General features: G+C 34.1%; 1 protein-coding gene across 1 annotated transcript in view; it reads right to left on the bottom strand.

Annotated features, from left to right (window-relative positions):
* The window catches only part of CNGB3 (cyclic nucleotide gated channel subunit beta 3), a 196,303-nt gene that overhangs the window by 88,435 nt on the left and 93,676 nt on the right, over window positions 1-14,192 (bottom strand). Inside the window, exons 8-11 of the mRNA XM_061171725.1 lie at window positions 13,096-13,182; window positions 10,038-10,102; window positions 9,182-9,304; window positions 597-738 (exon numbers count right to left, since the gene is read on the bottom strand). Of these exons, the coding sequence (XP_061027708.1) occupies window positions 597-738; window positions 9,182-9,304; window positions 10,038-10,102; window positions 13,096-13,182 (417 nt within the window). The remainder of the gene's footprint in view (window positions 1-596; window positions 739-9,181; window positions 9,305-10,037; window positions 10,103-13,095; window positions 13,183-14,192) is intronic.

The following is a 14,192-nucleotide window of genomic DNA, read 5'->3' on the forward strand; positions in this document are numbered from 1 at the left end:
GATGCTATGCTGCGAGCTTTTTATTTCTTGTGAATCTGGGAATTTACAAAGGTGTTGGGCTCTATCCCTTGCAAATGGCAGATACCTTGCAATAGAGTTATTTGGGTATTTGTTTTACTTTCTTACTAGACTGTGATTCCTTGAGAATAAGGCAAGGAGATACCATAATAAACATTTATGAACCAATGATTTTTTAATTAAATTAATTTAGACAGCATTTGGTAGCCTCTGGTTTAAATGACTTTTTAAGTTGATTTTAAGCCAGGGATTTTATGACAATATTTTAAGTTTAAGTAAAAAAAGAGAGCTTCTAAAGTTTTCAGGAAACACCAAGTAAGAAGTTAACTTAGAAACGTGACTCTCTGAGAGTCTAACCCAACACTCATTGTGTACAAGTCTTCTGAAAAATTTGATGGTTTAAAAATTGAAAGGCAATGTTGATCCATTTACATCCCCATTCAATTCATCAAAATAGATGGAAATTAGTAAAAAAACACCAGATAGATTTTGATTTTTTCTCTGTAAAGTTTATAAGGACTTGTTAGACTTTCAAAAATGACAGCATTGTGTATCCAGGGGTTCACATCTCAGTTTACCTGACCAATTAAGCTGGAGAACACAAAAACTCCAGAAAAAAAATTCAACAGTTGAAAAACAATTTCAAATGAAGTTTGTGGTTCTGGAAGGCCCCCAATGGTAATTAAAGTTCGAACTGCCCAATAATAACATCTCAGATACCTGTGAAAAGAGAAGATATACATTTTGCTCTTTACTATAACAGTAAAATGCCACTATGCTTGGAATTATAGATTACTACTAGATTTTAACACATTTCCTGCTAATCAAGATTTTCTTTCTGTAGGCAGCATTAACAAATACCATGTATACTAATGTAAACTTCCTTTTTAATGTAAACTTCTTGATAAACATCATGAAATGACTAAACAAACCCAAGGAGGGTATTTACTAGCTGTTCCACTTATTTCTCGCTGCAAAGCAAATCATCCTAAAGTTTAGTGGTATAAAACAACAACTATTTTACTAGGCTTATCATATTGTGGGTCAGGTATTTTGTAAAAGGCCCCCCAGAGATGGCTCATCCATGCTCTATGATGAGTGGACCCTCAGGTGACTTGAATAGTTAGAGACAACTGGGAGGACTTGATTGAGGCCAAATTTCGGAGGCCTTGGTTCTAACTGTTGACTGGGTTCCTCTGTTCTCCATGTTATATCTGTTTGGAATGCCCAGGGTATCTTCTCTCACAGTCTGAGCTTGGGCTGGAATGGTTGGAACAGCTGGGGCTGGCTGGGTATTTTCATTCGGTCTCTCCATATGACTAGCTTGGGCTTCCTTACAGCATGGAAGTCTTAGGGTAGATGTACTTTTTGTCTGGTGGCTGGTTTCCCCCAGAGTGATAGCAGCCCAGGCAGTAGCTATAAGGCTTCTTATAACTCAGAAGCCCTGCAATGTCTTAATCTCTTGCCATGTATATTTGCCAAGCAAGTCACTAAGACCAGCCCAGATTCAAGGGAAGGGATATTTGAATATACCTCTCAATAAGAGGAGCAGTAAAGAATGTGAGGCTACCTTTAAACTACCCCACTAGTGATTAGTGTGGAATATTGTAGACATCAAGTGTATTTATGGAGATGGGAGAGCCCTTTATAGTTTAGAACCAGTTATTTTTTACTGATGGGAAGTAGAGCAAGTAGGTATATACTTCTCTATTTTCTACTCATATCTTATTATGTTATTGAATATATAAACCATGGCAGAGACAGAGGAGAACTTAGTTATATCTTAAAAGGGGAATTACTCTTGGTCGTAATAGGTAATTTATCTAGAAATTTAGTATTGAAGAAAACCAATTATGCTCAGAAATATACTTGGTAAAGATTCTGTACCTAACTCGTGCAGTTGCAAATGGAGAGACAGATCATAATAGCCCAGATGGGAAGAACATCAGGAACCAGGGCAATAGAAAAGAATATGATAAAGATTAGGACAGAACATATAAGATTCACTTAGCTATATTTGGTCAAGGGTTTCATGTATCCAGAGTGAGGTGGGAATAGAAGTTAGTATTACAACCCCATTGTATATATATATATTGTAATTTTGATACACAATTAGGTATACTACTGGGTATATTCCATACAGCTCTGTTAACATGGTCTGGATCAGACATTTCCACTGAATCCTTGAAGAAAAATGTCCCATATATAGAGAACATCTTCAGATGTTGTTACAGAGAGACATTTGGATTTAGTGGGTTCCAGCTAGCTATTCTAGTTTCCAGAGTAAACACAGAAAAGCAGCACTTTTTACAGAATCCGCCCTAGTCAGGCTTTTATTTCTTGTCTGCGTGTGAGACATAAACATTTGCAATTTAAGTAATGGTACATTTGTCTTTGAACAAGGATGGTCTTTTTCTTGTGAAAATAGATTACAATTTTCAGATCTTCAAATACTAAGAAGTTGAGGTTTACAAAGAAAGAATCAAACTGCAGTTAAAGTCAGTATTCAAATAAAAACAGATCTAGAAAGAAATCACTTGTTTTGATATTTAATACCTTTTGAAGGACATGAGTTTTTTGTTTGTCTGTTTGTTTTACCTGGTAGATATAGGAACAGACAAATAATTAACTCTTTGGTAAGGTTTGAAACCTCTGTGCCAAGAGAATAAAAATATTACTACTCTGCAATATTTTTTCTAGCAGGCTTCCTTGGACTTACAAATATTATAGTGAACTTGATGTCAAAGAGAACCACCTTGAAGAAGTATGGAATTAATTTTATGGATTGCATTTTAACTTTTCAATTCCAATTTATAATTTCCTGTTACCTGATTTAGTGTTTTCACAGGTCCTGGACCTGTGGGTCTCTTTGAATTAAGGAAATTTATTGACCCCAATACAGCCCAAGAGTGAGACAGGGACCAGATTCTCTCCCTACATGGCAACTCTATTTCAAGTGTTGGGATTACTATCCCCTACAAAGTCCCTCCAGTGTTAAGAGGAACAAACACATGAATTACTTTCTCTCATTTTCTTATTTATGGATGTTAGAAAATAACAATTAAATGTAAAACTTAGGCATTGATTTTCCAAATCTGAAGGGTTAGCCTCGAACTATTTTTTCATACTGAAACAGTCTGCTATGTTAATTGGAAGTTTTCTGCCCGGCTGCTTTGAGGTTTATTTTGGGATTCTTTTCTCAGTCATGTCTTACAGCCAGACATGCACAACCAAAGGTAAGATTTGTAATTTAATTAGATGGCATCTTATCGGTTTTCTAGGATTAGCTTAATTAGTCAAGTGTATCCACCTCTAATATTTACACCCTGGGCAGATAGATCTTTTCAAGCAGATTCTATCTGGCCGATTTAATACCTGAGCTATCTTACAGGTTCTATATATACAGCCCCAAGTTAAAGCATTAAGGCAGAACTTGACATAAAACCATAAAAAAAATTTAGTGTGAAAATAGAAATTCTTCCTCTGTGAAACAAATGCAGCATTAAACTTTTCCCCCAACATTCTGTTTTGAAATATTTCAAACAAACAGAAAAACTGAAAGAATTTCACAGTGAGCACCCGTATATCCACGACCTAGATTCTATTATGAACATTTTACTCTACCTTCTTTGTCACATATTCCTCCATTTTCCATCCATCAATCCATCTTATTTTTTGGATGCATTTCAAAGTAATTTGCAGACAGTAGACACTTCCTCCTAAATACAGTACTTCAGAGTATATATATATATATATAAAACTCAGAATATACTTCAGAATATTTATATATATATAAAACTCAGAATATACTTCAGAATATATATATATATATATAAAAGTTAGAATATACTTCAGAAAAATATATATATATACTAGAGTTAAGTATTGGTAAAGAGTTATTTTAAAATCTTGAACATACATTGAAAACACAAATCTTAAGTATACTATCTGATACTATTTGATGAATTTTGACAAACCCATACACTTGTGTAACCCAGAAACCCATCAAGACAGAGAACATTTCCATCACTCCAAAAAGCTCTCTTTTCCCAGTCAATCCCTGCCCGCACAGGCAACTACTGTTCTAATTTTTTTTCTGTCTCAGATGAGTTTTGCCTGCTTTAGAATTTCACACAATGAAATTACACAGTATATACACTGTTGTGTAAGATGTCTTTCACTCAGAATAATGTTTTTGAGATTTAGCTGTGTTTTTGTGTGTATCAGTACTTTATTCCTTTTTATTGCTAAGCACTATCCCTTGCATGACTATGGCACAGTATGTTTATCCATCTTCCTGCGGATGAACACCTAGGCTGTTTCAAGTTTTTGGTTCTTGTGAATAGACATTCTATGAATATACTTATATAATTTTTTTTAGACATATATTTTCAGTTCTCTTGGGTAAATATTCAGGCTTGCAATTTTTGTTTTTAAGGTAGGTGTTATATTCAGTTGTAAAAGAAACTGTCAGATTTTATCCCTCCAACAATGTATGAGTTCCAGTTCCTCCATATTCTTACCCCAAGACTTGGTACTGTCAGTCTTTCTGATTTTAGCCATTGTGGTGGATGTGTAGTGGGACATGCAACTTTTAAAAGTACCCAATTTGATACTTTATGAATGGACTTTTAAACTACCCCAATCCATCTTAGTTCTAGGTTTCTGTAAATTTATCACTGAAGGCACCGAATATGGAGGAGAACGGTCTCATTAGAAGATAAACTCCTCAAAGACAGGTATTACACAATAGGAGCTTAATATATTTGTTAAATGACCTGAAAGAATAAGTGAAAGGTTATGCATACTTAGACTTAAGAACATAAGAAGGCTGTATCTGTGAGCACATCTATGCAATCCCCTTCCAGACATGCTGCCAGCTGCCTTTCATCTCCCTTCTGGTCTACTGAATTCTGCTGTTCTGGAGAGGTTTTGTTACATGTGTCTTAGTGTCTAGTGTAAAGACCATTCTTTTTTTTTTTTTTTTGGTCAGTGTCTGAACTGAAGTACCTAGGGGACCCTGAGTTAATACCTTCATCTACCCTGGTCTCATCTTCCTCCTGTGTAAAATGAAGGGAGTAAGTTATCTTAAATTTCCCTAGCACTAAGATATGGACATTCTGACTCTTTCTCCATCCCATCTAAAGTCATGATTCCCATGACAAACTTGCTTGCTATTTTTACTCTTTCTTTTGACAGTCTATGTGTTAGGGATTGAGGCTAGGTATTTGCTAAGAGGTTTGTGCACACTGGGAAATTTATGTCAGAAAATAAATAAATTGGGGTATATATGGATTAAGGGACATCGGGAACATTTCTGGGTACCAAATAACCTTAACTACTTATGTTTTCCTTTTGAGCTAAGTAAGCCCTTTCCTACTTTGTCAAATTTCACAGTCAAATGAAAGATGCCGTCTACTTAGTATAAATGAAAATGACTTCTTGTCTTCTATTGAAATGAACAGACATTATTATTCTGATGAGGATTAATAAAATAGTAATAAATGACTCATTTTAAATGCTCACAATGCTCCACTTATGCCCCACAGTTGCTGCATAATTCTAACTAGGAGAAAGTTTACAAGTCCAGTGATTTCATAAGCAACCTTCAATTTATAGGTCATCAGAAACCATCACGAGGGTTAACTAAAAAAATGCTTTAAGCTTACATGGTCAAAGGGTAATATGGAATAATAGAAGGGGCAGGTGATGCTTAAAAACTGTGGGAAAATGTAAGTATGTTAATAACTGCCATTTGCAAATTATCTTAGAATACATATAAATGATGCTTTTAAAGACATTTTATTTGTAAGGATGTGTCCCTGACAGCTGGTAACAGGATTATTGGAGCTTTGGTTTTGGGTGAGAACCCTCCTGTCTAAAGGAGCAGAGAATGGGGCCTGTATCATACCAGTGCTGTGAAATGTATTGACTTGTTTTTTGGCCTAGAAAATGACCACTTTTTGTAATCTTTCCATGAGTAATTAAGAAGAATGAGTGGTTTCTTTTTCCAAGGAGGAAACGCAGATGGCCTATAGATACATGAAAAGATGCTCAACATTGCTAATCATCAGGGAAATGTAAATCAAAACCACAATGAGATATCACCTCACACCTGTCAGAATGGCTATCATCAAAAAGAACACAAATAACAAATGTTGGCGAGGATGTGGAGAAAAGGGAACCCTTGTACACTGTTGATGGTAAAGTAAATTGGTACAGCCATTGTGGAAAACAGTACGGAGGTTTCTCAAAAAGTTAAAAATAGCACTACCATATGACTCAGCAGTTCCACTCCTGGGCATATATCAAAAACAAAAACAAAAACATTAATTCAAAAAGATACATGCACCCCAATGTTCATAGTAATGTTGTTTACAATTGCCAAGCTATGAAAGCAGCCTAAGTGTCCATTAACAGATGAATGGAAACAGAAGATGTGACACACACACACACACACACACACACACACACACACTGGAATACTACTCAGCCATGATAAAGAATGAAATCTTGCCATTTGCAACAACATGGATGGACTTGGAGGGCATTATGCTAAGTGAAATAAGTCAGACAGAGAAAGACAAATACTGTATGATATGTGGAATCTAAAAAATACAACAAACTAATGAATACAACAAAAAAGAAGCAGACTCACAGATATAGAGAACAAACTAGTAGTTACCAGTGGGGAGAGGGGAGGAGGGAGAGGCGTTATAGGGATAGGGAATTGAGAGGTACAAACTATTATGTGTAAAATAAGCTACAAGGATATATTGTACAACACAGGGAATATAGCCAATATTTTACAATAACTATAAATGGAGCATAACCTTTAAAAATTGTGACTCATTATATTGTACAGCAGTAACATATAATATTGTACAGCAACAATAACTCAATAAAAAAATTTAAAAAATTAATGAGTGGTTTCTAATTCTTGGGTACAAAGTTCCATTTGTATTTGTTAAATCAAGCTTTTTAATGGGTTCTCAAATCTTTTATATCTTTACTGATTGTCTTTGGTTGCTTGATCAGTCAATAGTTGTGTGTTGATGTCTCACACTTTGATGGTGTATTTGCAAATTTCTCTTCCTTCTAATAATTTTTGCTTTATGAATTTCTTTGATTCATCATAAGTACTTTGCATTAGGTGCATGTGCATTTAGAACTGGTAAATATTGATAGTGAATTGAAACTTTTACCATTATATGATAACCTTATTTTTCCCTAAAATAATTTTTGTTTTAAAGTCTATTTTGACTAATATTATTTGACAGTCTCTTTTAGGTGGTGAATTTAATTCATATTAACTTATTCTGCTTACTGATATAGTTTAAGTTGTTTCTACAATCTTATCTTCTTTTTATTCTACTGATTCAGAAGTTATCTTCTCTATTTCTGTTCCTTAGTGATTATCTTACCACTCTACTCCAGCTTCAGTACACACATTTGTTTTTTAGACTTTGGAGATTGCTTTTACTTTCTAGAGAGTTTAGCAATCATTGAAAACTGTTGTAATTATAATTTATATAGAAATGTATCTTATAACAAGTAACTACAATAACTAATACAACAAAAATTTCAAGTAGTTTATCTTCTTGTATTTTAGTGAGAGGGCTTTGAATATCTGGTCTGCACTATAGCTGGAATTAGACGTCTAAAGTATTAGAACAATGTAGCTTCAGTTTCTTATGGGTTGAAGCTGAGGTTTCTCTCTTCTTGTTATAATACAGATTTGGTCATTCCTTCCTTTTTTCTTTACTCTCTCTCATACACTCACTATATGTTAGGTATTTAAAGAAGGCAAGTAGGAAGAGAAAGTAAAGAAACTTCCTTCTTGCCTTCTTTAAATACCTAACATATACTGAGTGTATGTTATATACTTAACAATGTTCTAGGCACTGGGAACAAGATATATTCTCTAGAAATGCTGCAGAAAGGCATCCAGGTATGAAAAGAGAAATAGCTCCACTTTTTCTGGATGGCAACTGTATATTATTTTGCTAATTTGATAAAAACACTTATCAGACTTATGGGTCTAATGATGTTGAATTACATACTTCTAGGCAATATTTAATATAGTTGGTATCTTAGTTTTCTTTATAGTTACTTATATTAAACTAAATACATATTTAATTCACATTCTAAAGGGAATTACTTATAGATTTGGTTATACACTTTCTTCTTGTTGTGTGTGTGTGTGTGTATTTCCCTGATCAGTGGGCCTTCTGACTTAAAAATTTTAAAATTAGTTCTGGTTAAAAGTTCAAAAAATGTTATAATCCCTCATTCAGATCCTGCTCACTCTAGCTAGGGTGTAATTTTGTGAGGTATTTTTACTCTTTTTGCTCTATCCTATAATTGTTTTTCTCCCCAAGGCTGCTGTGAGTTGCCCTTCAAAGTCATGCTGGGACCTGCTATTTTCCAGTAAGGACATTGCTTTATAATAGGCTCAATGTCATTTCACTGGAGCAGAAAGTTAGTGGAATCTACCTTATGCCAGGCCTTCGTATCTACCAAAAGGAAATTTCACTGTTAAATAACTAAGTTGCCGTTATTGAGCCCTGATTCTACTGTACTAAAATTTTCAGACAATCTCTTATTGTCAGGGTACTTGCATATCTAATTGTCAAGTTTAGTATATGATCCTTGTTACTCTGTAAGTGTTTAATTGAGTTAGTGGTTATAGCTGACTCATAAACCCATAAAGCTCTTCAGTGGTAAACTAATTAGCCACTGCATCTGCCCTCTAAATAATTAACATTGTTCATTACTAACAATCAGCATAGGAGTTATTAAAAGTTACCTTACCACTCAGCTGTCTAAAGCAGAGGCTTTCAAACTTTTTTGTTCATGATCCTGAGCAAGAAATGCATTTTACAGGTTAATCCAGGACACACACACACACACACACACACACACACACACACACACACCCACGCACCCTACTAGGTATGACAGACTTGGATATTTTCTATTCTGTCCTCCTCTATTCTATCCTCTTTCACTTAAAAACATACTGACCTACTAATAAAGAGTTTTTATTGCCCATTAATGGATTGTGATGTACAGTTTCAAAAAACACTAGCTTAAGAAAGCTCACACTGAAACATAAAATTAAGAAGAATCAATAAACGTTTCCTTCAAAATTAAAACTTACTTGTTTCCTTCACCATCATACACCCATCTGGTAGTTCCAATTCCTTCATAGTTTGAAGCCCAATAATACATACAGGCATTAATGTGCAGAGTAAAGAGCAAGTATCCAGTTGTTCGAATGGCTCTGACAGGAGAATAAATGCAAAGTAAGACTCATGTTGTTCCTGGAATACAGCCTATTTTAACATTTTCTTTTCCTTAAAGTCTCTGCTGAATCTCCTTGTTTTAAATTTGTGAACTGTTAACTCTCATTAGTACAATATAAAATGATGGTGCCTTCACATGTTTTCTGACTGCAGTGTCTTGACTGGGACTGACAGAGTAGAAAAAAAGAAATCCTCTCTTTTCACAGATGGTATGAGTCAACTCCCTGAAAGATATGCCTCCAGGGTCACCTCTCCACTTTGAGTCCCATAAAATACACCATGCTGATTTCACTGGATATCTCTGAAAAGCTCATGGGATTTTATGCTATGATTAACTGACTAGAGGTCTCTGGGCAAGTTAAGTTCAGAACAGCAAATGAATGAAAATTCAGATTAGAATGAATTGTCATGAGAGAGATGTAAAAACTTGTGAAAGAGCACGTTTCTCTGTCCTTGTTCTGACTGAAGCAGGTAATACGTCCTCTTCTTCAGTGTTGTATTCTTCTAAAATCTAATATAATTTTCATACTTTTATCTCACTTCAAAATGTTCAAATCTACTTTAGAACACAACCCAATATTTTGCATAGCCCCAAATCTGAGATTATTCCCTTCTCTTTTGCAGGGAGGCCATATTCTTCCCAAGTCCTGTCTAAAATATTTCACCATTGCTCTCTCTCCCAGCCCTGAAGTACATTGAGTTATACTTTACCTGTAGATATATGCCTTGTTCATTATAGACTCTAGGTGATGATTAAACTCAAAAAATGATGTGTACTATGTAGAAAACAAGCAAAAGAAATCCAAAAGTGCATTAGTCTTAAATACATCTATTATATTTAAATAAAACAATATAAAATAGACTTTATTTGTTACTGAAAATAATTCTATTCATGTCTTAAAAAAACTAAGGTCTGTCAGTGGTATTTTCCTCTGGGTAGTGCATTTTAACAAGGCGCCAAACTTCCAGAGCTTCTTGCTTTATTTTATGTCTACCCTCTAGTTATAGTTTTGTTTGTAATGCTTGTTGAAAATCAAGCTTAAAAACATTTCTTTCCTTTTTTTATCTTTTTTAAAGCATGTAGTAGAACTTTATTTTACAATAATTAAAAATCATACCTCCCCCCAAAACATAAGTAAAATAGTAAAAGCGTAATAAAATACATTGAAATCATAAATAGGTGTTAAATCCTGTTGCTCAACACTAGCATTGTTTTTAAGCAAGTTGCATTAAATGTGTATTTATTTCAACAAAATTTAAAGTCCAGTTAATATTAGCATTTGTTATCTATTCTTGACATTGTTCAAAGACATAGAGTTTATATGCATCTAATCCAAACAGTTGCTATTTGCCTCAAGGTTTTCTTCTGCTTACACCCACTTCTATAGCAACAGATACTCCCTACATGCACTCTTACCCTCTACTTTCTCTTTTTAATCTATAGGCTGTAAAATGCAAGAGCAAGAGCATGAAATCCAGAGCCAAACACCAATCTCCTCTCTGCCATTTATTAACTGTGCGACAATATTTCTGTACTTTGGTTTCCTCATCTGTAAATTGGGGACAATAGAGAATGTACTTAGACTCATAGGATCTTACAGATAGGAAGGGCTATTAGAGATTATTTAGTTCAAAGATTATTTAGTTCAAAATTTCATCCAATGTAGATAAGACTGTAATAGAACATTTGGAATTAGAAAACAGCTATAATAGCAATGACTATTTAACTAGAAATATACACAAATGATTTGTTTTTCCAGAATTCCTGAGTAGGAAACATCCATTAAGCATTCAGGTTAAGATAATTTCAATTTGTGGTAACTTGTTTATTGTGCTTTTAACAGAAGTTTGCACAAAGGCACATTTTAAAATTTAGCTTAAGTGTTCACTGTGGAGAAAATTTATATTCGTAATTTTTTTTCTCATATATAATTTGGAGATAGGTAAATGATATTTTCCCTAGAGAACTGCACATTAAAATGACACACTTATGTGAAGATGACTGGACTGTGGGGCTATGTAAAGAAGATTAATGTTGGCTTTCAGGATCTCCTATATTATTAAAAAAACTACCTAATATAGTGAGTAGGTTTTTGGACACTGAAGGGGCACAGAGATGGGGTGTGAAGAGTTAGCATTTTATAAATTTTTATTATAATGCCAGGCAAACACTCAAATCCACAGGAACCTGAGTCTCTCTCAAAGTTGGTTGCCTCTGAGCAGTGGCCTCCAGAAACGTCCATTCTACACTAGAAACTTGACGGACGGCCAGCCCACCAAGCTGCTGGGAACGTTAAGTTCTGCTCAATCTAGACCTACATTCTGTGGTCAAAACAGAAGTCTCTAGAGTTGTCTTGGATGGACGAGAATATAGAGTAAGATCCCTCTTGACTTGGAAAAAATCATGGGCGTGGAAGGAAAGCTCCTTCAGCCTGAAGTTTATTTGCCCATCTGACTATAGTAAGGAATTTGGAGTCAGAAAAATATGTGATGGAATCCAGATACTGCCACTCACCAGAGTGTGTCTGGACAGATTTTTTTACCCTGCTAATTCTCATTTCCCTCATCTCTAAAATGAGGTTGTTTGGAGGAATAAAGGAGATAATGAATATGAAGTTTAACAAAGTATGTAGCTACAAGTATGTATTCAATAAATATCAGCTGCAGCTGTGTCAGGATCCACCCGAGTCTCCAGGTTATGTCATCTTGTCTTCTCAAGGTGTCAAAGCGATAACCACCTAAAACTGATAAAAATCTTTGGTGTTCCTTTTAAGAAGGCTGTCTTTGGAAATACAAGTTATCATTGCTAGTATTAAAAATTTATATGAAATTTCACATCCTGACTCTCCTCAGATTCCTCTTAGGTATCTGATAAAGCTATGGGTTATAAAATATTTATGTCTTAGAATCTTTTTGAATAGGTAATAGATTCACATAGTTCAAAAACAATAGGAAATATATACCTTCATAGTCTTTTCTCCTATTCCTGCACCTACCCATCCTGCTTTTCCCTCCAGCTTCCCATCCTTACCTCAGTTAACCATTTTTATTAGATTTTTTTGGGTAATCTTCCACTGTTTATGTAATATAGAAAAATAGAATATTTTCCCCTTTCTGTTACAAAAGTTAGTATTGTTCTATAAACTGTTCTGTAACTAGCTTTTTTTTTTTTAACTGAGCAGTTTGTCTTGGAGGTCTTTCATAGAAAACTTCCTCTTTATTTTTGCATTACAAAGTACTCTATACATATACTGCAACATATTTAACTATTTCCCTCTTGATGGACATTTGAGTTGTATCTAAGTATATAAATAATTTTGTTATGCAAAACTGTGCTTGCGTTTTTCTATAATTATAGAATTGTTGATGAGTGAGATAAGTTAGAGGTCATCTAAACTAATACCCTCATTTTACAGCCAGTATTGCAGGCATTCAGTGACTATGTAATAAATAGTGACAAGTGGAAAAGAATAAAATTATAAAATATTCATTTGTAATTATAGCTGTATTTCAAAATACAAAGGCATTCCTATTTTTAGTTATAAAAATAGCTGTTATGAGATATAGACTCAAAACAACCAAAAGCAACTTCCATCACTAGATATAGGGATTTTTTCCTTCATTCAGCTTTTAAAATTCTTAGCATTGATGAGGGCATAAAAATGGAGGATAGTTTGGGAAAAATTAAGAATATGATACTTTTAGGATATTTTAAAGTACTTTAAGATTTCCATTATTATGAGAAGACAGTTAAGTATAGTTATCTTACCTTTAACATCCTATTTGTCCTAAATATTGGATTAAAACCAAAGAAGAGGTAGAAAGCATCAAATGGCATTATTGATGCCACATCCAACTGTTGGAAGAACACATTCACAATTATGTTGTGTTTACATGCTTTTTAGGACACGAATTGATTTATACCAATGTATGTAAAGGCTGACCAGTCACCATGAATTATTTGTTGTTTAATACAAAATTGCCTTCAGTTTCATATGCATGGTGTCACTGAAAGGTGTATTAGCATCCTGAAAACACTATTTCATAGCCTACTTCCAATGAATTTCATTTCCAGCTTCATGCATCTGATCTTGCCTTAGGCACTGCATTTTCTGGGATTTTGTTGAGCTGTCACATATATTTAAGAGATGGCATGGGTGCTACTGTTAAAATATATTTTAATAGTGTTTTAAACTTGGGGCTTTTGGACTGAAACTCAAGCCCATTCTTGATTTTATGTGAAACAATTGGGCATTCATTGTAGTGATATATTTTTATGTTTCAGGCAATTCTCCAGTGTTCAGGGCTAATTATACTGTTGGTGGTTCATCCAGACTCTTCAGTTCTTTCTACTGCTGTCTACTTTGTATCATATTGCTAACAATAAACTGCTGTGAACGTATCTATCAGAGACTGTACAGGGTAACAGAGAGGAGAGGAAAGAAATCAGTCCCATTTACAATTATCAGTTCCGATGGGAGAAGGTATTGAAAATACTATTATAGCTAAAGATAATATATTTTAAATTTGTGATGTATTTAAATTATTCTGGCCTTCGATTACTCTGGTAATTGTGAAATGACAGCATAACATTTGCATACTTTCCTGATTGCAATGATAACAATAAAAAATTCTTTTACATAAGATAATTATTCATTTTCATTATTTTTTACATCATCTTGAAAAATAGGGTACATTAAAAAAACATTTAATTTATTTAAGACAATTAAGAGCAGTTAAGAGTTTTGTGTAAGGCCATACATATGAAATGGAAAATTGAGGTAATTAATTGTGTACTACAATTTCAAAGCCTAGTGCTATTGAAAAGGAATGGGACTTTCAGTTTGAATGAACACACCGTTGGCT

Source organism: Eubalaena glacialis, chromosome 17 (assembly GCF_028564815.1).
Source record: "Eubalaena glacialis isolate mEubGla1 chromosome 17, mEubGla1.1.hap2.+ XY, whole genome shotgun sequence".
Lineage (NCBI taxonomy): Eukaryota > Metazoa > Chordata > Mammalia > Artiodactyla > Balaenidae > Eubalaena > Eubalaena glacialis.